General features: G+C 33.9%; 1 protein-coding gene across 2 annotated transcripts in view; it reads left to right on the top strand.

The window, feature by feature from the left end:
• The window catches only part of LOC148282218 (octopamine receptor beta-2R-like), a 138,767-nt gene that overhangs the window by 5,484 nt on the left and 106,550 nt on the right, over window positions 1–26,733 (top strand). For both annotated transcript variants that reach the window (XM_088225436.1, XM_088225437.1), the window contains one exon: window positions 4,557–5,850. In XM_088225436.1, coding sequence (XP_088081562.1) covers window positions 4,668–5,850 — 1,183 coding nt within the window. In that variant the 5' untranslated portion in view covers window positions 4,557–4,667. The remainder of the gene's footprint in view (window positions 1–4,556; window positions 5,851–26,733) is intronic.

Below are 26,733 nucleotides of genomic sequence, written 5' to 3'. Positions count from 1 at the left end.
AGATAGAGTAATGTGGCGTTCTATCCTCTCTCTCTCCCTACTTTTATGGGGAAACGGCGTGATAGTTTGTTGTTGTTGTTGTTAATGAAGAAAAAAAACATTTCTATTATGCCATAATTCAAAGAGAAAATACGTGAATCCGTTTGTATGAAGAAAAGTCGGACCGCGTTTCCTCTTAAGGTTAAATTTTTAAGTATACCTACAAAACTTTACTTAAAAATCATAAGTAAAAACCGTTTGGAATAAACATTAAAAAAAAGTTATAACTTTTCATCGGTAAATAGGTACTTGCTTATGATTGAATTCCAAATCTAAAATAATAGATATTTAAAAGTTTAATTTAAGTAGGTACCTAAGTACTTGTTTATTATGTTTGAATTCCAAAACATTAAATAATAATTTTTTTTAGCAAATGTCAAACTCTGTTTAGGGATGCACTTTAGTCAGAAATGCTATTTTAAAAAATGTATAGAATTTCAGTTTATATTATCTTAGTATAACCAAAAAAATCGGTAATAAGAAATAAATGAGTATAAATTATAAGGAATTCAATGTAATAATCTCATTGGGATCCATAAAAAAAAAACGAATGTTGTCTGTAAAAATCCAAAAACATGCTTTTTGTAGACAAAAAAATAACATCCATCCATTTTTTTATGTACACGCATTCTCGGCGAATGCAAACCTGGTGATGGATAAAAAAAACATTAACGCTCGTTTCTTTTTTTGTACTCAATAAATTGAAGATTTTATGAGCTATAAACCTTCTCGCGGCAAAGATGTACATTTATCTGAAAACCGCACGTAAATCTGTCCGGTTGTTATTCAGTCCATCGAGGACAACCATTCGAACATTGTTTTTTATATAAATATAGATATACAAAACATTACAAATAAGAGCATGAGAACCTTGGGATTTTTGCTGCGAGCAATACAAGATTTTGAGTCTATAAAAAAAATGAAAACATTGTATATTGCCCTAGTGCGAAGACAACTCGAGTATAACTCAGTTATATGGTTACTGTAGTACAGAGTTCATGTCAAAGACATCAAAAGAGTCCAGCATTAAATTTTGCGTTTTATCAATTTTTAACTTAATAGACATACCGATTGAATACATAAATTATACACACCTAAATGATTATTTAAATATCCAAACATTAGAAAACAAACAAAAATTAAATGACTTGCTTTTTTTATTTAAAATAATAACATCAATGTTCGACTGCTGTGAACTCATTTATTTTATTAATGTGCAAGTGCCTGGTCGAGTTACCCGATGTAATACTTTGTTCTACTGCGGTCCATCATCGACCAATTACAGCGCAAATTCACCAGTAGTAGAAGAGGACTAGCTGTGTATATACATAGAAAAACTTGAATAGTTAAGGAAAAACTAAACTTGAATAGTAATTTTTAATGAAATTCTAATTGAAAAAAATACAAGATTGAATCATAGAGTGGACAAAACGATCATTGATCACGTATTAACAAATATTATTTAATTTAAATATTCCATTTATTACAAAAACACTCCACTCAGTGATCACAGAGCACTCTATCTCAATAAATATATACCTGTTAAAAGAAAAGAAAATACACCTTAGAAATAACAGATAACGTCAAATTTAAAAAAATCTCCTGGCAAAAAATATATAAATTAGTAGTTTAAAACAGTAACAAGACATTATCCAAAACAAAATAATAAAAAAAAAACACAAAAACCAAGGTAAAAAGTTCACAACGTTAGTAAAAGCGGGTTAGCTAAAACGTATTTAAAAAAGTAAAAATCAAGTTTATAAACAAACGATCAAAAAAAAAAAAATCAACCTGTAGCCGATCAAAAAAATTTACAAAAAAATTTAAGAAACGAAATAAGGAAATCATAAAAACAATACTACCAAAATTATATAAAATCAACAGAAGGCAACGGCAATAAACTTTGGAAAAGAATAAAAAATATCAAACCAGGAACAAAATTAGTCAGTTAATATATGAAATTTAACAATGGGATTTAAACAGTGGACGCAGAAAAAAGATCGAATATCATCACCGTCGCAGGGAAAAACCTTGGCAGTAAATTAAATGTACCATGTCTTAATATATAAGAAAAACGAAAAAGTCAAATAAAAAAAAATAAAAAAAAATGCATTCTTAAAATCGGGTTGTGGTCATGTGGCTAGTGTCTTGGACTCACGGACCAAAGGTCCGTGGTTCAAATCCCACTCTACCCCAACTCGATTCCCATTTTATAATAGTGAGTTATTTACAACTCGTTGAAAATGGCCCTCAAAATTGAATATTTGGGTAAATCATAAAAACGCAAATATTTATTTTAAAAAAATAACCATTACATACATGTTTATCAAAAATATTTTTGAAATTTTACGTAAAAATAATATAACTATTTAAACTATGACAATGGTAGAAACGATAAATTAACTTTGAATGATTACAAACTTTGAAAAACAATGAAATGTGCACTGTACCATATTTTCCTTCGAGCCAATTATTAAATAACTATATTTAAATGGAAGCCCTGTAACATATGTTTTTTTTTGTAAACTGAAACTGAAAATAAGGCGAATTATGAGTTACATTATAGTGTACTATTATTGATAACTCCCTGTCCCCGGCGCGGCATTGTTGTGCTTTTGCTAGATTAGAGTATACGAAAATAGTCGTATTTACAATAGATTCAATGAACTGACATTAATTGTGAGCATATGCGGTGAGAGAAATTTCCGATAAAGAGGTATTTGAAGATTGTTTTTCGGTCACTGTCTTGCAGATGCCTCCCCGATACTGTACGAAAAAACAACTGCATGTCGGACTTTTTACGCCTAACTAAAATTGACGAAATCGACGTTTTGCTATCCCGTTTTCCAAACCTCAAAACTCAACTGATATTGTTATTTTCTTAAACAAAATATCAGAGTAAGCATTTTTGTATTGGTGCGTCTTGCATTTTTCTAAAATAGTTATCATACTTGTATACCATGCGCCCCAAGACAGCGGATAAAACTGGGCATTTTTACCAATTTAGGATGGTTTTTTAGTTGCCATAGTAAACAGTTTATAAAATAAATTAAAAATCTGGGACACGCCAATAGTAAAGTTTGTAAATAAATCACTGTTTTAGTCAATAATCTAAGGAAAAATTACGGGAATACATTTCTATGAAGAAAAGTCAGACCGCGTTTCCTCTTAAGATTAAACACTATTATTTATACTTAAAAAACTTGACTTTATAATGATTAAAAATGTGATTAAACTTTTCATAGGTAAGTAGGTACCTAGGTACTTGTTTATGATTAAATTCCAAAACTTGAAATAATTGATTTTTATATAAAGAATTCTTTTTTCAACAATGTTTGATTATGTCCAAATGCTTGCAGACTGGCTGGATTTCCTCCCTAGGGAGTTGTTCATATTTAGATTTATTTCAACAGAGAGGGAAAAAGTTTTCGAGAAGAAATTTGGAAGGGAGGAAATCCAGCCAGTCTGCAAGCATATCCAGCCAGTCTGCAAGCATTTGGACATAATCAAACATTGTTGAATTACTACCTGGTAAAAGAAGAAGTATAAAAATTGGAAAATTGTTTCCAGGCGTTGCCTAGTAGGTGATTTGGTTCAGCCGGATGAATCTCACCCACGTGATAAAGGTTTCAGCTCTTTCACTTCACAAAAGTCAACAGATGGAAGAGTTGAGGAAATGTGGATGTTCAAACATGGGCAGAATGGTGAATGTTACACAGTGTGTAAAGTGGCCACTTAAACCAGCCAATGACAGGTCATAAGCCCTGTAAATGCCTAGACTTCCAAATTTCTTCTCGAAAACTTTTTCCCTCTCTGTTGAAATAAATCTAAATTCTTTTTTCAATTATCAAACTCTGCTCTTCTTACTAACAGGAGTGCACTTCATGTAGGAATACAATTTTCAAGTATTACTAAAAATTCAGTGAGAAGAAACAAATAGGTAGAAATTGTAAAGAATTCAAGGAGAACATCTCATTGGGAGCCAAAACGAATGTTGTTTGTAAACATTAAAATAAAACCTTTTTTCTAATAAAACATCCACTCCATTTTTTAGTATTAACATTCTCCTCAAATGCAGCCTTGGTATATGATGAATAAAAAATTTACGCTCGTAACATTTTTCTGTAGAACAGATTAACGATTTCAAAAGTTATAAATATACCCATGGCAAAACCCATCATTTAGATAAAAACCGTACGTAAATTGGGCCAGTATTTATCTTGTCTATCGAAAACACACTAACAAACATTGTTTTTTTTATATATTTTGATTAATTAGGTAAAAAACGTATTTTATAAAATATTGTTTTAGAAACTTACCATTTCAAACAAGATAAATTGATCGGATTAAAAAAAACCATTTGTTTTGCTAAAAAACGTTTCATCGTGTGTTATAATAAATAATAATGTTACAGTAAAAATGAGATACAACTTATACCTAAAAGTTCTAAACTTATTTTTTTGGAGATTAAATAAAAGGTTAATAATACAACAAATGAATAAAGTACATTTTTCCAGGGCGGCGTGAAGATATACCCGAAAAAGTGAGAACATGGCAACAAGCAAATCAGCCGTCTGGTCAAACGGGTCGGCTCAGGGGGCGCAGTCTCCTCACAGGTAGGCCGGGTCATGCTCGTGCACCTACTGACGCAGTTTCCTGCGCCCTCCCCGCCCGCGCCACCGCCCTTCCCCGCCGCGCCCAGCAGCTCACTGCTGCCGCCCTCAGGCTACGAGTTCCGCTCGGCGGGGCGCGCGCCCAATAGCCCCGCGCCCCCGCCCCTGCCCCTGCCGGGGGGCGCGGAGGCGCTGGCGCCCGCGTGGCCTGACCTGCTGGCGCTGCTGCTCAAGGGCTTCATCTTCGGCACCATCATCATCAGCGCCGTGCTCGGCAACGCCCTGGTCATCATCTCCGTGCACCGTCACCGGAAGCTGAGGGTGATCACCAACTATTACGTGGTCAGTCTCGCCATGGCGGACATGCTGGTGGCTCTGTGCGCGATGACGTTTAACGCGAGTGTCGAGCTGACGCAGGGCAAGTGGATGTTCGGTTATTTCATGTGCGACGTGTGGAACTCCTTAGACGTGTATTTCTCCACGGCCTCCATTCTTCACTTGTGTTGTATTTCCGTGGACCGCTACTACGCCATAGTGAGACCGTTGGAGTATCCGATCACGATGACTCACAGAACCGTGTGCTTCATGTTGGCTAACGTGTGGCTCTTGCCCGCCCTCATCAGCTTCACGCCGATATTTCTCGGATGGTACACGACCGAGGAGCACCAGGAATTCAGGGACGCCAATCCCAACATCTGCGTGTTCGTAGTGAACAAAGTGTACGCCATCATATCGTCGTGTATCTCGTTCTGGATCCCCGGTGTCGTGATGGTCACCATGTACTGCCGAATTTATAAGGAAGCCATCCGGCAGCGCAAAGCGCTGTCGCGCACCAGCTCCAACATCCTCCTGAACGCCGTGCATCTGCAGCATACGTCGCACGCCGCCCACCACTCGCACCACCACCTCCACCCTAGCGACGGTGACCTGGGCCTGACGCTCGGCCAGGTGCGAGCGCCGAGCCCCGCAGCGGACGAGCCTCCGGGGGCCAGCCCGCACAAGGCGGTCAGTGTCAGCTGCGACACGGCTTCCAGCGGCTACCAATCGGGTGGCTCCAGCAAGCGGCGCTCGAGCGCGGGCTTGGCGGGGCTCGCGGGACATCGCAACAGCCGCCAGAGCACGAGCTCGGCCAGCACCGCGGGCGGCACCATACACTTTCGGGACTACGGCCGGGCTGCTACCGAGCTCAATACGAATGGTGAGTCTCAAATCACTTCTATACCTCTACACTCTCAGTCGAAATTCTCCGCCGAAGTACTTGCAGAGTAATACTAGCCCGACGCGAACCGAAGTAGCGCGAAGTGGCCCTCCGCACTCTCGTGCTCGTCTCACTTCGGACAAGGTTCGTGTGGCGGAAGCTTCACTACATACGCACCGACATTGTCGCGATATAACTAGCATGTTCGTTTTTATTGTCTATTATACTAATGGGGTTTCCTTTTACTGTCATAGAACTTTATGTACTACGTATTAAAAGTGAAAGGTTCATTTGTGTTTTGGAAAATATGGAGATTAGATTATTTATCCTCACCGCGTTTAGAAAAAACAAAAACAAATCCATAGCCAAGCAAATATATATTTTATCTCTTTTACTATTTTGTTAAGGTACTGAAAAGGGGGAGATATTACTATCGTACTACATTTTGATAACCACGAGTTTTTTCGGAAAAGTTTATCTGGTTATTAAAAATCCATAGAAAAATATTGCTTTTACCTAGCTGATATATTTTTTATTCTTGAATATTATTCTCAAATAAACTAATTACTCTTAATTGAAGCATTCTCAATATTTGAGTTTCTCGTATATATTTTTTTTGTTTGTTTTAAATCCTCGAAGTTAGTTTGTAAAAAGTAAACACCTGTTTTTTACTTTATTCGTCAAGGTCTCAGCGATTCTTTTTGTTACGATAGGTAAGTTTAAATGTTCAAATCAGAAATTATAGACCAATCTATCCCAAATTTTTTAAAAAATATATCCTTTTTTGTTATTCAAATAGTAGGCCATTTCTCAACGTGGTTTTTCTTTTTTATTTAGATCTCGATTCACTCACCTTATTTTACACAAAAATATTATTTCAGATTCTATTTAAAATACAAAAATTGGTTTATTAGATCCAAATCAATTTTTAAAAAGCCTCTTATAACGTATATTTAATAATCCTGTTGAATTCTTTACATCAGTTATTCTTTTAAAAATCCAATTGAATTAACTATCTTTCAATCACAATATTTGAGTTTGTCCAAATTTTTGTACACAAAAGACTGGGTTTCACCCCCTCGGGAGTCATTAGAGGGAGAGATCAACAAATTACAACAGGGATGGAGAATATCGTAAAAAGGGAATACGGAAGTCGAGGCATTTACAGGGCTTATGACCTGTCATTGGCTGGTTTAAGTGGCCATTTTGCACACTGTGTAACATTCACCATTTTGCCTATCTTTAAACATCCGTATTTCTTCTATTCTTCTATTTGTTGATTAAAGTGTAATTAAAGAGCTCAAACTTTTATTGTTGTGAAGAGATTCATCTGACTAAATTATTTCACATACTAGGCAACGCCTAAAAAAAAAAAAATTCCCGATTTTCCAACTTTTTTTTTTATAGAAAAAAAAGAAATATTTGCGTTTTTATGATTTACCCAAATATTTAATTTCGAGGGCCATTTTCAACGAGTTGTAAATAACTCACTTTAAGAAAGTGGAATCAAGTTGGGGTAGAGTGGGATTCGAACTACGGACCTTCGGTCCGTGAGTCCGAGACACTAGCCACGGAACCACAACCCGATCTTGGACCTTTTGGTTTTATTACAATATTTGAGTTTGTCCAAATGTTTGTAGACAAAAGACTGAATTTCACCCACTCGGGAGTCATTGAGATTAACAAATTACAACAGGGATGGAGAATACCTTAAAGAAAGGAATATGGGAGTCTAGGCGTTTACAGGGCATATGACCTTTCACTTCACTCAAATCAACAAATGGAAGAATTGAAGAAATTTGGATGTTCAAACATAGGCAAAATGGTGAATGTTACAGTGTGTAAAGTGGTCACTTAAATCAGTCAATGACGGGTTATAAGCCCTGCAAATGCCTAGACTTCCATATTCCCTTCTTTAAGGTATCTTTCAATCAGTTAATATTTCTATTCTGGGGGACCCCTCGGACCTTTGATCTGTCAGTCCACAGGACCACAGCCCATTTAACATTATGCATTTCGGAAAAAAAAACATCCTCAATAATGTAAACAATAATTTGCTTTTTACTATTTTTGTTTTTACGGATAACTTATATACCGCCACTTTTGTAATTAAATTTACTATTTAAACCTTTAATTGGTTATTTATTCGTATATTAACATTGTTTCGTTTTTTCTATGTCATATTCAAAGAGAATGAAGTATCTTAAATAATTTTATTGGCTTTTCTTGTTAGATTTCCATATACCAAGCGTATACTAATGAATAATTATACTCGGCCTAACTTATTTACATCCGGTATAAAAAACTTTACATGTAAAAACATTTACTATATACCTATAATAAATTAATATACCTACTTAGCAGGGGCGAACCGTGTATAGAAACGATTATGCGCAGCTTACCATTATATTTGACTAACCATAATAATTTTTCATTGTAACTTTATTTACAGAAAAACAAATAAATCATCAACATTTATTTTAAATCATTTCCACCGTTTGTATTTTTATCCTAATTTAAATATAAATTATAATGAAGCGCGCCCAGCGCCTGCGGTGAGCCAAGAAACTAGCCGATTATTTCAGTTTATTTTTTCATACAAATAAGTATACTATATTTTGAATGTATTAACCCCAGTGCGGGTTTTTTCTCTTAGATTTAACTTGCTGGTTAAACAAATTATTTGAAGATTCTTAATTTGGAAAACAGTATTTCAAACATTGTTTCTTAAGGACTATTTTTCTTTGAGATGGTACTTTTGACATATGACCATAATTACTTTCATGCTTCATATTCCAGGACATAAATCGCTCCACGCGGCCGTTTTTTGCACTTTTAATAATTACTAGAACAATGCGGCCAGTTGACATTTCAATTGAATACCTAATATCGACTGGATTCAAAGTGGTATTTTTTTATTTTTTTTAATGAATTATATATTAAAGTAATGGATAGTATAAATATTTATATATAATATAATATAACACGAAGTTACATCGTTTGAGTTGATTATATATATATATATATATAGTTGGATAATTTATAAAGCGCCATTTTTGTGAAAATCACCTCAAGGGCGCTGTACAATTAATAAATATCCCAGTACGTCTTGCAGCTACAGAGCGCATGGACGGTTGGGATTCTAGTTCCTCGTTTTCAATTAAGATCAATCAAAAATTATAATAGATAGGAGCTAGATTACAGGACGTCTTGCAGCTACAGAGCGCATAGACAGTTAGAAATTTAGCCCCCATTTACACATTTTAAAAATTGACAAATAAATTTAGTGTATTACAAAATAATAATAATATGAATAGTAAAAAGGAGTAAGATTACAACACGCCTTGCTGCTACTAAGCGCATAGACGATTGGAATTCTAGACCCCGTTTACAAAATTAAGGTATTTTAAAGTTGAAATATGAAAGCTAGATAACCAATCATCGTGCAGCTACAAAGCGCATGGATGAGAGGAATTCCAGCAAAGTTAAAACAATATCAATAAATTTATAAAAAATAGAGTATAGTAGTAAATTGGTCAAGTGTTCATACCAAGAAGTAAGCAATAAAAAACTAAATAAATAAAGCACTGTATCAACTCCATGGTTAACAAAGGGAGACAGATGTCCGAAGAGAATCTTTTGTAGACAGTAGGTTTATCGTCACCATGTGGTCCACTAGGCTGCTGGAGAATTTCTGGAAACGCACGTGTGTAGACCCCAGGATTACGCCTATTGTTCCAACGACTTGGTGTCCATTTTGGTCCGTATTATTTCGTTTTATGAGACGCAACATTCCTGTTCAAATTCACTTCTTTACATGAATATTACACAAACGCGTGTATAAGCGGTTTGATTTATAATTTTGTATATTATTAGAAGGCAGATATTTGAAATATTATGTATTTATCAATAAATGTCAGTTCACTTTTAGTAGCACTGTTGTAATTTTTTAATTATGGGTGTAGTGTTCTAAATAGCAAAATTTAGGTACTTTCGCGTCAAAAACTGATGCATTCTTAAACGGTTTTAAAGGATTCATGTAAAATTTTATGATTTTAAGGTTACAGACGCACTATTTTTGTAAGTTTCCATTGTTCACTATTTGTCACATATTTTGTTAAGAATAAAGTATAAAACAATGCTATTAAATAAATAGTCTTCTTTTTTCCACTGTTTGTTGAAACATGACTACACTACTACACACTAATGATTTATAAACATAAACTCATTGTTTTCTAACATATAACAACTTATTTTCAGATTTATTATAAGATTATAAGCTACGGTTGGGGAGGAACTATATTTCACGCCCAGCCCGTACGGTGGCTGAGCGTGAAGTTGATTCCATGGATGAGAGTTGTTGTATCACACAGAACCACAGAAAAATATCAATTTATAGTATATATTACTTACATTATATTATGCACCTCCTATGTAGGTACAAATAAATGGTATTTTTTATAGCTTACCTGTAAATAAAATCACCATTCGCCACTGTTACTAAGTAAATTCCATCATTTATTTTTTAACCATGCATCATTTAAGCGAACATTTATAAACAAGCTGTGTGCGTATGTTTAAGTGCAAATATTTATTTATTTATACATATAAACGGCACGTAGTGTCTTTTCTTTTACGAAAAATACATATTGTGTATTCACCACTTCAAAATATATAGGTACAGCAGATAAACGAAAACAAAATAATAGCATAAAAAGTATTCATGTACAATGTACATATTATTCGCAATTTTTTCATACAATGATCACGCAAACATATTGTGAGGAAAATAAATTATTCAGGATAAATAAAAATTAAAAGTTAAAAAAATTTAATAAAAAAAGCACATGTAGGTATATCTTAAATCAAAGTTATATTGAAAAAAAAATAATAATTTAACCAAGTTAAAGAGAAAAAAATGCTTTTAAATAAAAAATTTAAACAAGCAACCCAAAAAACACATAAATTCTTACAAAAATATGCAAAAAGTAGATAAAACAAATTTTAATGGAGAGCAAAAATAAAATTAAAAATAATTTTTTTTAAGTACGTAACTATAGCCAAACAAATGTAAGTTGCCGTTTACCATCTTTGAAATAATTAACTGGAGTTGATTTATATATTTTATGTTAAAAATATCAGCAACGTCAGAATAGTTGAGAAGGCAGAGAACATGGAGTTGATTTAGAATAGCATTATACGAGTGTATTATTAATTTTTGCAAATTGTTGCAACTGAAATGAGATTCGGTCATTCGTCCGGGTACCTTGAAGTTAATGAGTGCTAAAAGTTTTGGGCAGTCCCACGTAAAGTTGACAATCTTAAATAAATTCAATAAATCTATTATTTTTATTCTCCCAGTTAGTTTAAGCAGGTTAAAATATTAAATAGGAAGTGATAGTTAATAAATAACCAAAAATGAATAATATAAGCACGTTAATCGCATTAGTAACAAAACAAAACAAACTATACAAATGTCAAACGTCTAACAAAATCTGAGTCTTTAAAATTGAAAATCGAAAGAAGAGATCGTATTGAAGTACACTTGATTTGTTATTAGCATAAATTGAAGCGGTTACTTAAATTGATGTTGTAAGGCATAAGCAGGATCACATTCCAGATCATTTTCATTCATAAACTCAACATAGAACCATAGTGATCATTGTTTTATCCGTATTAGAGAAAAAACATTTTAACCATTAAATAAGTTATTTTGTGCCTCATAACTTAAACCAAATTGAATTCAGTGCGTGTCCTGTTACAGTGTATAAAATATAAATCTTTTTTCAGTGCAATTAATCGGTAAACAACTATTAAACTAATTATAATTTGATTGTGGGTAGAGTACAAAATGTCTAATAAATGCATCGTGTGCCCTGAGCTAATCACTGCGAACAATTCATTTACGTGCTGCGAGTGTAAAGGGTCACTCCATTACAAGTGTGGCGGTTTACCTGAGGGACCATCGAAACGCCTCACTGCTGACAGACGCCGGGCGCTGAAATGCACTCTATGCATACAGATTTCTCAAGACACGGCTGATAACGCGGTGAAACCAGGGATTGCAAACCAAGAGTTTGCGAGCCAGAGGCTCTACGAAAAATCCACGTTAGCTAAATCCCCAGCCAGCTTGGTATCACTTGATATGATTTTAAGTAAAATCCTTGATACTAAAAGTCAACTGGCGGGTCTCTCCACTCTGATAGAAGATGTCAAATTTATTAAAAGTGAGTTAGCGGATCTAAGAGCATCCTGCGAATTTAACAGCAATAAACTAACTGACTGCACAACAAGAATCACAGCTATGGAAAAAAAATGTCTAGAGATAGATGAAATCAAGGTAGCAGTCAAGAGCGTCCAAAACGACGTGAATCGACTTAAGTCAGAGATGGCTGTCAAAGATCAATGGTCTAGACTAAGCAACATTGAAATAAAGGGTGTACCACAGAAAAAGGACGAAAATCTATTCACTATATTAGACAGCATCAGTCGAAAGGTGGACTACACTTTTCCTAAATCCCAAATAAATTATATATCACGGGTACCGGTTCATAACTCTAAAGAGAAGTCAATAATAGTGAGTTTTATTAATCGATATTTAAAGGAAGATTTCACATCAGCCGCTCGCGCCATGAAAAACTTATCAGCTAACGATTTAGGCTTCCATTCGACCAATCGAATATATATAAACGACCATCTGACTCCGTTGACCAAGAAACTCCTTACGATGACCAAAACCAAGTTGAAGGATGAAAAGGGATATAAGTATATTTGGGTAAAATATGGCAAAATTCATGCAAGATTGAATGATACTTCGAGTGTCCACATTATAAACACTGAGACCGATTTAAACAAGTTCGTTTAATATGTTTATTATTATTTATATCGCTCGCACTTTCCTTATGTATTTTTTATGTACTCGCATTACTGTCAATGATTGTTTTGAATGTGTTAGTAACCCCTGTTTTCGAAAGCAAACGCTCGCTTTATTATATTATTATATACTCATATGTTTACTTACAATTTAACTTTATTTATCTACAACGCAAGTATCTACATCTTTATGTCTCTTTTATTCGCACATTTATTGCAAATTATATCCGCTCGCCCGCTCTAACACATTACATTTATTTTTTTCTGCCTAAACTACGTACAGGTAATCTTCGGAATCAATACTCGCATGTTTTTATTTTATTTTGTTTCATAATTATGTTAATTAATATTTACGATCTTTCTTATGGCTAACACCAACTTAAATATACTGTACCAGAATGTAAGGGGATTACGTTCTAAGACTACTATATTCCAACGTAATTTAAGCATATCTAGTTACGATATTATAGCTCTATCCGAAACGTGGATAAACGACAACATTTCCGATAGTGAACTATTTGACAGCCGCTATATGGTTTGGCGTCGCGATCGGGATTACACGGCAACGGGACAGTCGCGGGGCGGCGGTGTTCTCCTAGCGGTACGTAAAGAAATATCAGCTATTGCCCAGCCGACATTCAACTCCAGCGCTGAAGATCTGTGGCTAACACTATCTCTTAATCTCGCAGGTACCCGTACGCGCACCAAACTACACTTATGTGTTCTATACCTATGTAAACAAAAATCAGGCAATTCCTTTTCCGACCAATTGATAAATTTTTTCTCTAAGTTAAATATGACAATTTCTAATAACCCGCTTGACAAATATTTGATAATAGGTGATTTCAACTTGAGCGGTATTAAGTGGCTTTCAACTGATAATGTTTCATACTTGCCTTCTAATGCTCAAAGTCACGATGAGTACCTACTTATCGATGAATTGAATACACATAACTTGTCGCAATTTAATGGAATTTTTAATAAACACGGACGGATCCTAGATTTGGTAATTTCTAATGACATTGTTAATGTTAGTGAATGTATGGACCCATTGGTACCTATTGACCCGCATCATAATGCTCTCTTCATTAATGCTCAATTTATTGAACTTACTTACCTGAAGCCTGCACCGCTAACTAAATATTTGTTTAATAAAGCAAACTTTGATTCAATAAATAGTACAATCTCTGACATCGACTGGCATACTGAATTCTCAATTAGATCATTTGACGAATCCGTAAACTTTTTTTACAATACTTTTACAAATCTGAGAAATAAATTTGTACCCGCTGTTAAGACTTTGAACAGTTCATATCCTATATGGTACTCCCCCGCGCTAGTAAAAGCAATTAAAGAAAAGGATAAATACTTAAGAAAATATAAGACTTACGGCAATCACTCCAATCTAATAACTTTTAAATTATTACGTGATAGAATCAAACATCTTGAAAAGGATTGTCACGATTCTTACATTGCCTTCGTGGAAAAGTCCATCGAGGACTCACCTAAAAATTTCTGGTCGTATGTGAAGTCCAAATCCAAATCTAACTGTATTCCTAATAGTCTTGTATTAGGTAATATGCGAGTAAACACTGGTATTGAAATTTGCAACGCATTTTCTAAATATTTTTACTCCACTTTTCTAAATCCAGCTAGTATCCAATCGAGAAATTCCACTAATCTCTCATCTACCTCGTCTCATGTGTATACCTCAGATATTAATTCCATGGTGATTACCACAGACTATGTAAAAAATCTACTCTTGAAGCTAGATACATCAAAATCAGCTGGACCTGATCACCTTCCCGCATGTTTTCTCATAAATTCTGCTAGTACTATATGTGTACCAATCACTTTGCTATTCAAAAGATCTCTCAAAAAATGCACAATCCCACATATTTGGAAACCCGCTTTTATAACACCAGTCCACAAGAAAGGGCCTAAAACCGATATTGCCAATTATAGACCAATTTCTAAACTGTGTATAGTGTCTAAAGTATTTGAAAGAATAATCTATAACCAACTATATTCCGCCATTAAAAACACACTGAGTCCATCTCAACATGGCTTTCTAAAAGGGAGATCTACTGTTTCAAATTTAATCTTACTTAATGATTACCTTACTGATTCAATGGACGGTGGTCATCAGGTAGACGTTATTTACACCGATTACAGTAAATGCTTCGACCGAATCGATCACAAATTACTATTAAAAAAATTAACTAAAATCGGTATTAGAGGTGACCTCTTCAGATGGTTTTCATCTTATATAGACAACAAGTCGCAAGCGGTAGTGGTTAATAATTTTATTTCTAGTTGGGTACGGGTCCCCAGCGCGGTGCCTCAAGGGTCTCTTCTGGGACCTTTGCTCTTTATAATTTTTGTTAACGACATTGATAAATGCTTTACCTCTTCGCGTTTGCTTTGTTTTGCTGACGACATGAAAATTTTTGCAACAATCAAGACCCCAGCTGACGTCTTTGATCTGCAGTCAGATCTCGACCGTCTAGAGGATTACTGCAACTCCAACTGCTTGGACCTTAATCCTTCTAAGTGTTCAGTTATTACATTTAGTCGCAAAGTAAAATTTTTACGTACTAACTATGTGCTTAAGGGTCAAAACCTCCAACGCTCATTATGTGTAAAGGATCTAGGTGTCTTCCATGATAGTAAATTACTTTTTGACGCCCATGTTGACAGCATCATAAAAAAGTCATCGCGTGCGCTTGGCTTTGTTATGCGTAGCTCTACGTCGTTCACTATGGCAAAGACACTTAAAATCCTTTACTGTACATTAGTGCGAAGCAACTTAGAATATGCATCACAAATATGGAATCCTATGTACAATGTGCAGATATCACGCATTGAAAATATTCAAAAAAAATTCGTAAAGTTCATGTGTTTCCGGTTGAAACTTGAGTTTAAATCTGACCAGTATATTCATATATGTAAAAAACATCACCTACTGCCTCTGCAAAAACGTCGTGAAATAACGGATATAATTTATTTACTTAAAATTGCCTCTGGTTCAATTGACTGTCCTGAATTACTTTGCAAACTTTCCATCAATGTTCCTTCCAAAGTTTTAAGAAATAACCCTCTTCTTCACATACCTCTTGTTTCATCTAATTATAGGCAAAATTCATATTTATTTTAATAATTTTAATGTACTAAATAAATCATTTAACATAGATTTATTTGAAAATAATCTTAATAACGTGCGGCGTTTGCTTTCAAAATAACTCTTAGTAGTATTTTTTTTCTTTTCTTTTAAATTTACATTTAATTACTATTCATTTTATGTTCGAGAATCTTTTTTAACTTACTGTGATGCTACTTGTGAAAACCTGTAATTGGCTTATTTGTTATTTGTTTTGTTATATAAATATGATATAATTATAGCTGTTGGTTATCCAAATAAATAAAATAAAATAAATAAATAAAATAAAATAAAAATCACCTGGTTCAAGAGAAGGAAGTTCTATATCAATTAGGTAATTTCTTTCCTAGACTTGTTTTCTGTCTAGCCTAACTCTGTGCACAGCGTTACACACGGCTCGCACACCACATATAGCACACTGCATCTGAGGACATAAGTTTCCTCGGCGGCGCTAGAAGTAAAAAAACACAAACCAAACTTATCTGTGTTTTTGAAAAAACCTTAAAAAACGATCAAATTATATTTCAAAAAGCAGGTAGATCTAATCAAATCAAGAAAGGAGCCCTGATTCGGTTTGGACATGTAGAGCAAATGGACAGCGAAAGAAGAGCTAAATAGATTTACGATGCGAATGTTGTTGGATGAAAAATAGAGGAAGATCGAAAAAGACATGGCGTAACCAAATCCAACAGACACTCGAAGATGGACACGTCAAAAGTCGGAACAATCGGCGCGCGTGCATGGGAAGATGTATTAATGTAGAGGAACCGATCTCGGTTATGCAAAAACAGATATGGCGTTCTATCCTCTCTGCCTACCCTTGCGGAGAAAAAAAACGTGACGGTTTGTTGTTATCGTTGTAGAAATATTTTTTTTTACGCAGGTGACGTCAATTTATAACTTTCGGAATCGGCGACCACGGCCGGCAGTTTAGTGCTCTCGCCACTCTATTTTGCGACTGCGGAACTCCAGACTGCCGGACTGCTGGACTGCGGGACAACGGGACAACAGAGTGTGGAAGTCAGACCTTCCCCGCTCCTCCCCGCGAGCCTCACGCTGCGCACCGCAGAGGGAACTAAAATCAATACCCCCTCCCTGCGCTGCAGTCAGCTGCTCTCCCCTGCCCCCACCGCCCACTATACTACACTGTACTACGACACTACTCTAGCGCTCTCGCCGCTGGTCCCGAGTCCCGAGTCCCGAGACCGTACCAGCGCAACTCGCTTATTGCGCTTATTTCTTTATATTCTCGAGGAATAGTTAGAAATCCGCCGGGCGCTAGAAGTGCCTATTGAATAATAACATAAAAATGTAAAAGCGCTAAATTTATATTTTAATTTTTTTAGACATCCATAATATTTTTCTGAGAAAATAGAAAATAATCCACTCGGAAAACTTCGTGTAACGCGCGCATAAACAAAGGCATTAAGGTCGGAATGCACTGTGCTTGTACCCGAAAAGTATATAAGATTTCAAACTTACATTTGGTTGGCGAACTGCAGAGTCAATGTTGTTTTCTCGGTACGAAAACATCGATTATTAACAAATGTGTAGACATATGTATAATGTTCATCAAAAATATTTTGTTTTGTGTTCAGGTTGAATAACTCAATTTGTTTTTTTCTGTTTGTAAATATGGCACCGAGTTTTTGTTTTTGTATTCGTTTTCCATAACTAATGGGTAAAAATGCGCTTTGAAGCTGTTCTGCGTGTCCCTAAGTTTAAAGTTTTAATAAACATGTCGATAAAATAATTAATAATAATTTTGGCAAATGAAACGTGAAACTCGTTTCTAGTTCGGCGAAGAGTACCCGAGAAGTAAAATGAGATATAGGCCATTATTTTCAAGACAGTAATAATTTTAATTGATTTTTTTATAGACATTTCTTAATAAAACTCTATAGTTTATATTTTTTGCAGAAAACATATTAATTTTTTTGTCAACAATTATTAATCAGTCTTGAGGATGCTTACAGTCTCGACGAAGAGAAAAAAGAAAGCGTGCGTCGGTCGACAAAGAAAAGAGTTCAATTAGAAAAATGAATTTTATTGGTATTTTATGTCAATATGATAATAAAGTACGATTGCTTTACTACCCAGCCCCTTTATCCTTCTTGTACTTCTTTTATCTGGCGTTATCTTTATCATAATATGCTTCTCGGTAGGCAATGGGTACTTTAATAAATAATTTCACAAAAAGGAAATTTGCACAAAGGAATATTCTTAATTACAATAACGTCTGTCGAAGTTGCATTTCAATTGTGAACTGACGTTTCAGATATGTGTTTAATATTATAGCCGTAATTAAAATGTTCTTGTCAATTTGATTTTTCCTCCTTAACCAAATTTTTAAAAAAGTTAACGAAATAATTTCGGTTAATTAGTTTTAATTATTTATTTATTTAAACGTCTTTTATGCTTTTACATGTTTGACATACATATACATACAAAGACAGACACGCATTTTACGCAATAGTAGCAAAAAATAAAAATGATTTTAAGAAGAATAATAAAAATAAAAAATACGAAGAAAAATCATCTTTACATATTAGTATAAAATAAATGGGTATACTCATAAATATAGTACATGCATACACTGTAATGGAGAAAACAGAAGTGTTTTGTAAATTTTAAAACAAACATGTATTTTTCACAAAAGCAGAAAAAATAATTATGAATTAAGAATAGTATGAACATATAAAAATAATCATATTAACATATATTGGTAAATAATATATGGTTATACATACTAATACATTCATAGATTGCTATGGAGAGAACAGAAGTGCATTTTTTCGTAAAAGTTATATTTAAAAAATCCTTATATAAGAAGAAGTTACAAAAATAATAATTTATAATACAGATATAAGTCAATAACGGTGAACAGTTGAAATCAACATAGTATTATTTAGGTATTTCAATTTAAAGATAGTAAATAATTTATACACTGCCTTTTAAAGTTCAAAAGTGTTATATTTAATACATTAATGTCGTTTGAATATTCATTTGTAAACGCATGAATTATCCTTATTGGCGAGTGTGCACTGTAGTTTGTTGTAGAAACATGCATATAGAAGAGTTTATTAAATCGGGTAACCCGGTCCAGAACTCGTAAGTTAATTACTTGTAACGGTTGGGAGCAGTTAAATATTGAATTCAATATTTAAAAAAAAAATAACAGATCATTTATTTATTTTTTTCTAATGTTTGTACATTAAAATATTTATTTAAGTATAAATAATTTATATGTTCAACTAATTTAAAATTAATGAAACTTTGAACTCTTTCGATATTATTTATATGCACTTTATAAAATGATTAGCAAATAACCGAGTTGTATTCAAGTTGGCTAGGTACTAAAGCAACATATAAAATTTTCATTACATAGACCGAGTCAAAATCTTGGATCGTTCTCAACAGAAATTCCAGAGTTTTCATGCTTTTACTTTTTTAATGTTCTGTATATGTTTAATGAAGTTGAATTTTTCATGGAATATAATACCAAGATCGGTTGTTTCGGCCACTCGCTCCAAATTTATAGAATTTTAAGTGAAGTTGAAAGCAATTGGGTTTTTATTTCGGCAAAAAGTCTCAACTTTGCATTTGTCAACATTGAAGAAGAATTTTTTTATTTCACATCATACATTTCAACAATTTAAGTTAGATTGCAGAGTAACGCAATGATCTATGTTTGTTACAAATATGTTCATATCATCCGCAAACAGCGAAACTTCGCTATCTCGGACACATAATGTTATTTTGTTTACAAAATTAAGAACAATATAGAACCCGATGACTGCCTTGTGGAAGACCGCTGGTTGCTAAGAAGCATAATTGCTATAAAGCATTTTCAATTTTAATATACAACCATCTGTCTGACATGTAGGTCCGAAACCAATTGAGAAACGCTCCACGGAATCCCAAACCAAATAATTTGCCAAACCACCTTATGCGAAAACTTATCAAACGCCTTGCTGAAGTCAGTATACAAATATACTGTAAACCTGATGATTTTTGGTGAGAGCTTCACAAATAAAATTCTGATAAAGCATTACGTTTGTGGCAGTTGATCTTTCTTTAACAAAGCCATGCTATTTACAATGGATTATTTCTAAGATAAACGGTTGAATTCGATCAAAGTTAAGTGACTCAAACAATTTAAGAATGACAGATTGAAAACAAATAGGACGGTAGTTTTTTTTAAAATCGGTATCATCTCCTTTGAAAATGGTCGTGACATAGCAGCACTTCCACTTAGAAGAAAAGTGTCCTAGAGATAATAATTTAGTAAATAACAAAGTAATAGGTTCAGCCAGTTAGGAAGCACAATGTCGTCATGCACTGATTAAATTATGAAAATATTATATTTCGTTTGGCTTACACGGATATCGTCGTTGACAGCTCATCCAACTACTCTAATTCCCAAAAACATTCCGCATTTCATTCAATGTTGCATCGTTTAATAAATGTTCCTCTTTCTTAACTAAAATTCTAAAACGAATTAAATTTAATAAAACAAACGGTATTAATAATGGATATACAATTGATTTAATCAATATCCTTTTAAATAAAAAATAAAACAAAAAGTCAATCAAATAATTATTATATCCTGTCAACAGTTATCATAATAATACTAATAATGACATGTATGCTTGTATGTTGGCTTATGCGTAAATCGCTGCACAACTCTGCTCCGGAATATTTAAGGGAACTTTGCATTTATGAACTATGAACTAGCTGACAGGCGTCTTACGCTTAGATCAGCTACGTCTGCGGCGAGAGAAAAAGTTATTATACATCTACGCAAACGGCGCACTAAATTCAGTGAACTCCGCATTTGCGGTCGCAGGTCCTATGGCATGGAACGCTCTCCCTGCAGAGGTGCAAAGCTGTGAAAGCAAAGTGATGTTTTGGAAAAATCTTAAAACCCACTAGTTTTTAATTTTTTTTTGAATTAATCAGTAGCATGTGATAAAAAAACTAATTTAATTAAATTACAAATTAAAAAGCTTCAATCAAATTTATGTACCTATATAATCAATTTATAAAGCGCCCTTAAGGTATTATATAACGAAAACGTAAACGTCGGTTTTTTTATAGACAGTCGAAGATAACTCTATTAACTTCCCATTGTAATCGTGGCCGAGGTTGGCTGCTATGGATGTATACGTTCGTTTTCGTCCTGTTTGGATATTATCTTTATCTTTATCTATCCATCTATCTATCTATCTATCTATTTATACATAGAATTAAAAAAGTTCAGAAGGAGCGTAGAATAATATTTAAAAACATCGAACTGTGTCCAATAAATTCCCTCACTCCGGCTTACTTTCGCCGCGCGTATTCGTGAAGTCGCCCGGTAATGTTGCTTGATGGGAAAAAAAATCATTACACAAATGTAGGGTTAAAAATAAGTAATCTGTTAATTTAACAAAAATTTTATTTTGCTCGCAGAAATATTGATTAATACAACAGAGTAGATAAGTAAAGGGTCATTTGATAAGAGTATTTGAATTAATGAACTTTGAACTTAAAGTATAAAACACATTTTATTTGACATAAAACGTAAATTTTTATATCATGTTAAATAATATTTTATGTTTTAAAGATAATGTCGTTCAAATGTCCCCCACGGCGTTGTTTAATCCGTGGTCTAATTTTCATTAGTTTGTTTTTAGATGAGCAAAGTAGGGTAAAAAATATTCTACCCTGGCAACTGGTTAAATAATCTCGGAGCCTCAATAATCACGGTGTATTGCTAATTAAAATATGTAGACCAGGTAATTAAGGTATAAAAGACGTATAAAAGTTTTATCCGGACAGTTTTCGCACGCTTTCGCGACACAGTCATTTTTCTTTTATTATTATTTATTTATTGACGGGCTTGTACAGTGCATTCCAACAATGGTGAACACATTTTCTGATATTAAATACAGGTAGAAATAAAATACAACTGAATAAAATTAAAGCTAATGCAAAAAAAAAAATACTACTTCAAGATAAGATCTGGTCTATTTTAAATTTTTCTTTGGTTTTGAATTTAATGTCAAGGTTACAACAAAACCCAGTAAGCGGTTAAAAAATGACGAAATTTGCGTTGAGCGTCATAATTTCAGAATGCTCAGGGTCAAACGCGGTCTGACTTTTCTTCATTAACACGTAGGGGAGGGCGGGTAGGATTCGTACAGAGGGAGCATTCGTGGTCATATGACCAATGTCATATTGTAAATATTTACAGTATCCGACACGTTGACGCTGTCTTATTTGTATGCGTGATTTCCACTCGTACAGTTGGCCTATATTTGAACATCTATGCTCGTTCAGTTTCTCCATCTGTTGATGTTTGGGATTCAAGGTTAGATAAATAATTTATATTTTATATTTAAATAGGAAAAGTGAAGAGGATTAAAACGGTGTCAACTCACATTATTGCTGAGAGAATGAAATAGGCACTGAACTATTTTGGAAACGACCGATTATTCAGGATTGGTGTGGATGTGGTGAAACTTTGCAGTTTGCAAGTGAAAGTTATTGATGAAAGTTAATTTTAATTTATTACAGAAATGGTCACAGGATATTCCAAATTTGTGGATAAAAAAGTATCTCTCGTTTTTTATTTCTATAATAAATTATACTGTGGTGTACTGGACACTTTTATTTAAATCGATGAAAAAGTCTACACGAATAACACGCGCACATAGAATTGCAAATATACTTTGTTTATGAACGCACACTATTGTTATCGGTTCGGAATAGGTCAGCTCGGAATTATTGTTAGCAAAATAGCGACAGATTCAAACGAAGAATGCGCGTGTAGAACTCTGTCGGGCCGTCGGGCGGCGCGGCGGGAGCAGGAGGCGAGCCTGACGCCGACAGGCAGCGTTGCCAGACCCTATCGGTAGATTCAGAAAAATAAATCGGTAGATTTCGGTTGATTCTGGAGAGGGGGTAGGAGGGGAAGAGGAGGGCAAAAATAAATTTGACAGTTGTTCGAAATTAAAGCGCCGTTTTGCCTCAGGCCGTTGCTTTAAATAGTTGAAAACGGTTGGTAAATGAACAATTGAAAACCAAAAGGACTGCAATAAGTGAATCACCAAAATATAGTGATTTATAATGTCTTATTTTTCTTACAAAAAAATGTAAATTACAATATTTCATTTCAATACTCAAATATTCATTTAAGAAAAGGAATATTTGAGTTGGTTCTTATAAAAAATAATAGTATAATACATAGATTAAAATTCAAAATATTATTTTATTGAATGAATTTCATCAAAATATATAGAATTTTTATTGTCAAACAAAGAAATAATTAAAGTTTTAAAGTTCTTTCAGTGCAACTAAAAACTTAATAAAAACTGCTAACTGCTGAAGTACTCAACAAATTATTAAAACAATGATTAACTAAATTTAAATAGATATTTAACTGAAGATAAAACCATTTATATTATTTTCAATATAAAAAGTGACTCCTCTACATTTCACTTCATAAAATAGACATATATACATTTTTCAATAATGTCATGAAATTCTATGCCATGATTTATTTTACCATATTATATTCAACAATACTAGCCAATTTCATAATTAATATTTCATTCATTGCATACTTATGTACGATAGGTGTATAATGTTATGTCATTCACAAGCTATACATGTTTCATATTTTGCAGTTTCGATTCTTAAATAACAATCAAAGTTAATTTATATAATAATGGCCAACAGTTCGAACCCAACCGACAGGTAATCTGTCAAAGAAAATTGAATACAACTGACCTGGGCAATCCCGAAGTCCTGGTCTGCATCCAATTCGTCTTCCTGGTCACTTCCTAGGAGATGGATTTCCTGTTGACGCTTCTTTTGAATTTGAATTTGAATTTTAGCAGCTTCGCGATTATTTCGAAGATTTTTAAGGAGATTACAAAAACCCAGTGGCGTGCCCAATATAGCGAAATTTGCAAGGAAAATTTTTAGTGTATTTCCGCCCGTGTGCAGGGACGGAAGACCAGGCGAGCCATCTATCGACGCCCATTAAAACTACGTATTTGATCAACTAATCAAATACGTTGTCCTTTTCGGTTGACTTCATCTTTTCTCAACAGATGTCACTGCCGTGACGAATTCGAACCGATGGCCATTACAATAGGTAAGCAGTTTTTTTAAATAAGCAACTGATGGTAATCGAAGTGAGCAAACAAGCAATAAATTATTATAATATGAATTCGTTTTATTTGCTTTGAAATTTTGTTTTTGAATTTCAATCGTATTCGGTAGATCGGTAGATTACCCCCAAAATCGGTAGATCTACCAATCGGTAGATCTGGCAACGCTGCCGACATGTACAACAATAAATTTGTGTACGTGGCGAGAAGAAAAGCCGACGGGCAACGGGAATGCGCGTGGGGTCGGCGGAGAGAGAGGGTGCGAGGTCCACTGTTGAATGGGGAATACCCAGAGAAAAGGATGCGTTGAAAAGGAAGGACGCGTTTGCTAAACAATAGAAATGAACGTCAGGCACTAACACTGTACTATAAAGCGCATCGCTACACACTTCAATGTAATTTTACCTTTATTATATAATATTAAAAATTATTTTCATGGAAAATTTTTGGTGAACTAAAGGCTACGAATATGTATCTGTCCCAAAATTATGATTAAATATGAATAAATATAGTGGGTTGCCAAAACTATGGAAGAAGTTACAATACCAGCAAAGCGTCGCAATTGTTCAAATTTTGAGGTTATTTCAAAATGGACATCATTTTTTTGAAAATGAGCGCTCGAGGTCTCGTGTAAAAAATATGTATTAATTATTCAAACGAGTTTTAACAACCGTTTTAATACAGTTGAACTCAACTGTATCAAAACGCAAGTATATATTTATTGTCTACCAATTTCGTTAAGTTTTTTGTTCATGTCATATTTATATCAACAGTATTGCCGTATTGACTCAAGTAATATGTTTTTTAGTATGGTCAGATCTTTAGACACTTCAACAAGTTAATTTTTATAAGTGAAGACAGTATTATTAAACCTCAAACATTTTCAAGGGGAAAGAATACTATGAAGTTAATATTTGAAGCACTAACTTTGTGGTTATTCATTATGGAAAGAATACTGATTAAATAAGTTTTATAGTTTATTTTTGTCAGGATTAGGAAAAAATCTTTCAAAACCTGCCTTTTGACACTTCACTAATTGTGTTGGAAAATGTGACAGGAAATGAAAAATCAGAGACTTGTCTCCGAATCCGGAAAAAATATATGGTTTGCCTAACTTTAATAATTTAGAAAAAAATATCGACTTCTTCCAAAGACAGTCTAGAGGAAATCGGCTGAGGAGAATTACATTGGTCATCGGCTAGCTAAAAAACCTCGTCTCACGGTAGCTACTAGTAAAAACGGCTGTAATAGAGCAAAGTACACCAAAACAAGACTTTGTGGACTTAAATACGGTATTTATCATTTTTGTGGTTTTAAAAAAATTTCAATTCTATGATAACGATATTGTTTTTGGGTTTGGGTATACTTTTTTGGGGAGTCCATATTGCAAATTTTTTTGAACGAATCATCGCTCATTCGACGACGCCCAGGAGAGAAATTCCATCCGAACAGTCGTAAGAGACTATCTACCAGCATCGTTGTGCGGTCAGTCATCTCTTCCAGGGGGATAAGGTGCCTCCATTTTGTACAAGGGGTTATACGACAGGACTAGTACAGACAAGTACTGGAAAATTACTTACTCCCTCTAGTCGGAGAACGATTTACTTGTGACCAAGATTACATATTTATGCACGACTCCACACCCTGTTCTAAAACCAGGATTGTATTTGCATTCCTGGCTGGAAAAAATAAGAAGATTTTACCTTGGCCAAGGAATTCTCCCGATAATCCCCTTGAATACCTATGAGAGCTCAAGAAGAGGGAGATCGCCAAAGATGTGATCATTACCAATCACTTGCTCATTGAAATCCTCATCCGAGTACGACCTTACTATCCTGAGTTCAAGCGTGAGGCAAAACAGCGTATTAAGAGTACCCCACGACTTGTACAATCTGTAATTGTGGCTTTAAGCAATATTACAAAATATTAACATTCAATACGATAATGTTTAATTATAATTAAAATCAAGAAATAAACTGAAATTCAGAACAAAAACTGATCTTTTAATTTTTCCCCAAAAATTTTCATTTTAATAGAAATTAATTACTCTGCCTAAAATCATTGAAATTTTTGTTTTAAGTTTACCAAAGTGACAAAAACGCATTTTTCATAGATGTCCCTATTAATTTGGCAACCTTCTGTATATACATTGGACAGTTAAATAGGAATTCGGACGAAATTTACATTAATCAATGTCGAAGGAAAGAAAAGTGGGAATTGCGGTGGAGTTTTTAAATGAAATAATTAAAAAGCTTTACCGCGTAATTGGCATTTGTATTGTGATTTGAATTAAGTGTCCAATAAACGACTTTTTGAAAAATGTTTACTGATTTTTCTTACATTGACAAATTTAAATTTATTTACGGTTCGATACTGAAAAGCAAAAAATGAAAATGGATGAAATTAACTCCATCGATATTTAAAAAAAATACAAATGAATCTTATTATTGTCTGAAGTGTTTTTTGGTGTGTGCATGAGTATTTTACACTTATATAAAAAAACTTGTAAACTTAGACCAAAAAAGTCCAGATCTTGTCTTGAGTTAACAATACGACAAAGACGGGTCATTGGAGAATTTAGGCCATAGTTTGTTCTATGCTGATCGATGAACAGTACTTCATTGTTTCTCAATCTACGAGTCGAAATATTGAATTTTACTTTTTTTTTTTTTTTTTTTTTTAAAAAGA

This window comes from Micrasema longulum, unplaced genomic scaffold (genome assembly GCF_059751315.1).
Source record: "Micrasema longulum isolate JH-2025_06_02 unplaced genomic scaffold, ASM5975131v1 h1tg000361l, whole genome shotgun sequence".
Lineage (NCBI taxonomy): Eukaryota > Metazoa > Arthropoda > Insecta > Trichoptera > Brachycentridae > Micrasema > Micrasema longulum.
This window is presented reverse-complemented; position numbering and strand designations above follow the sequence as displayed.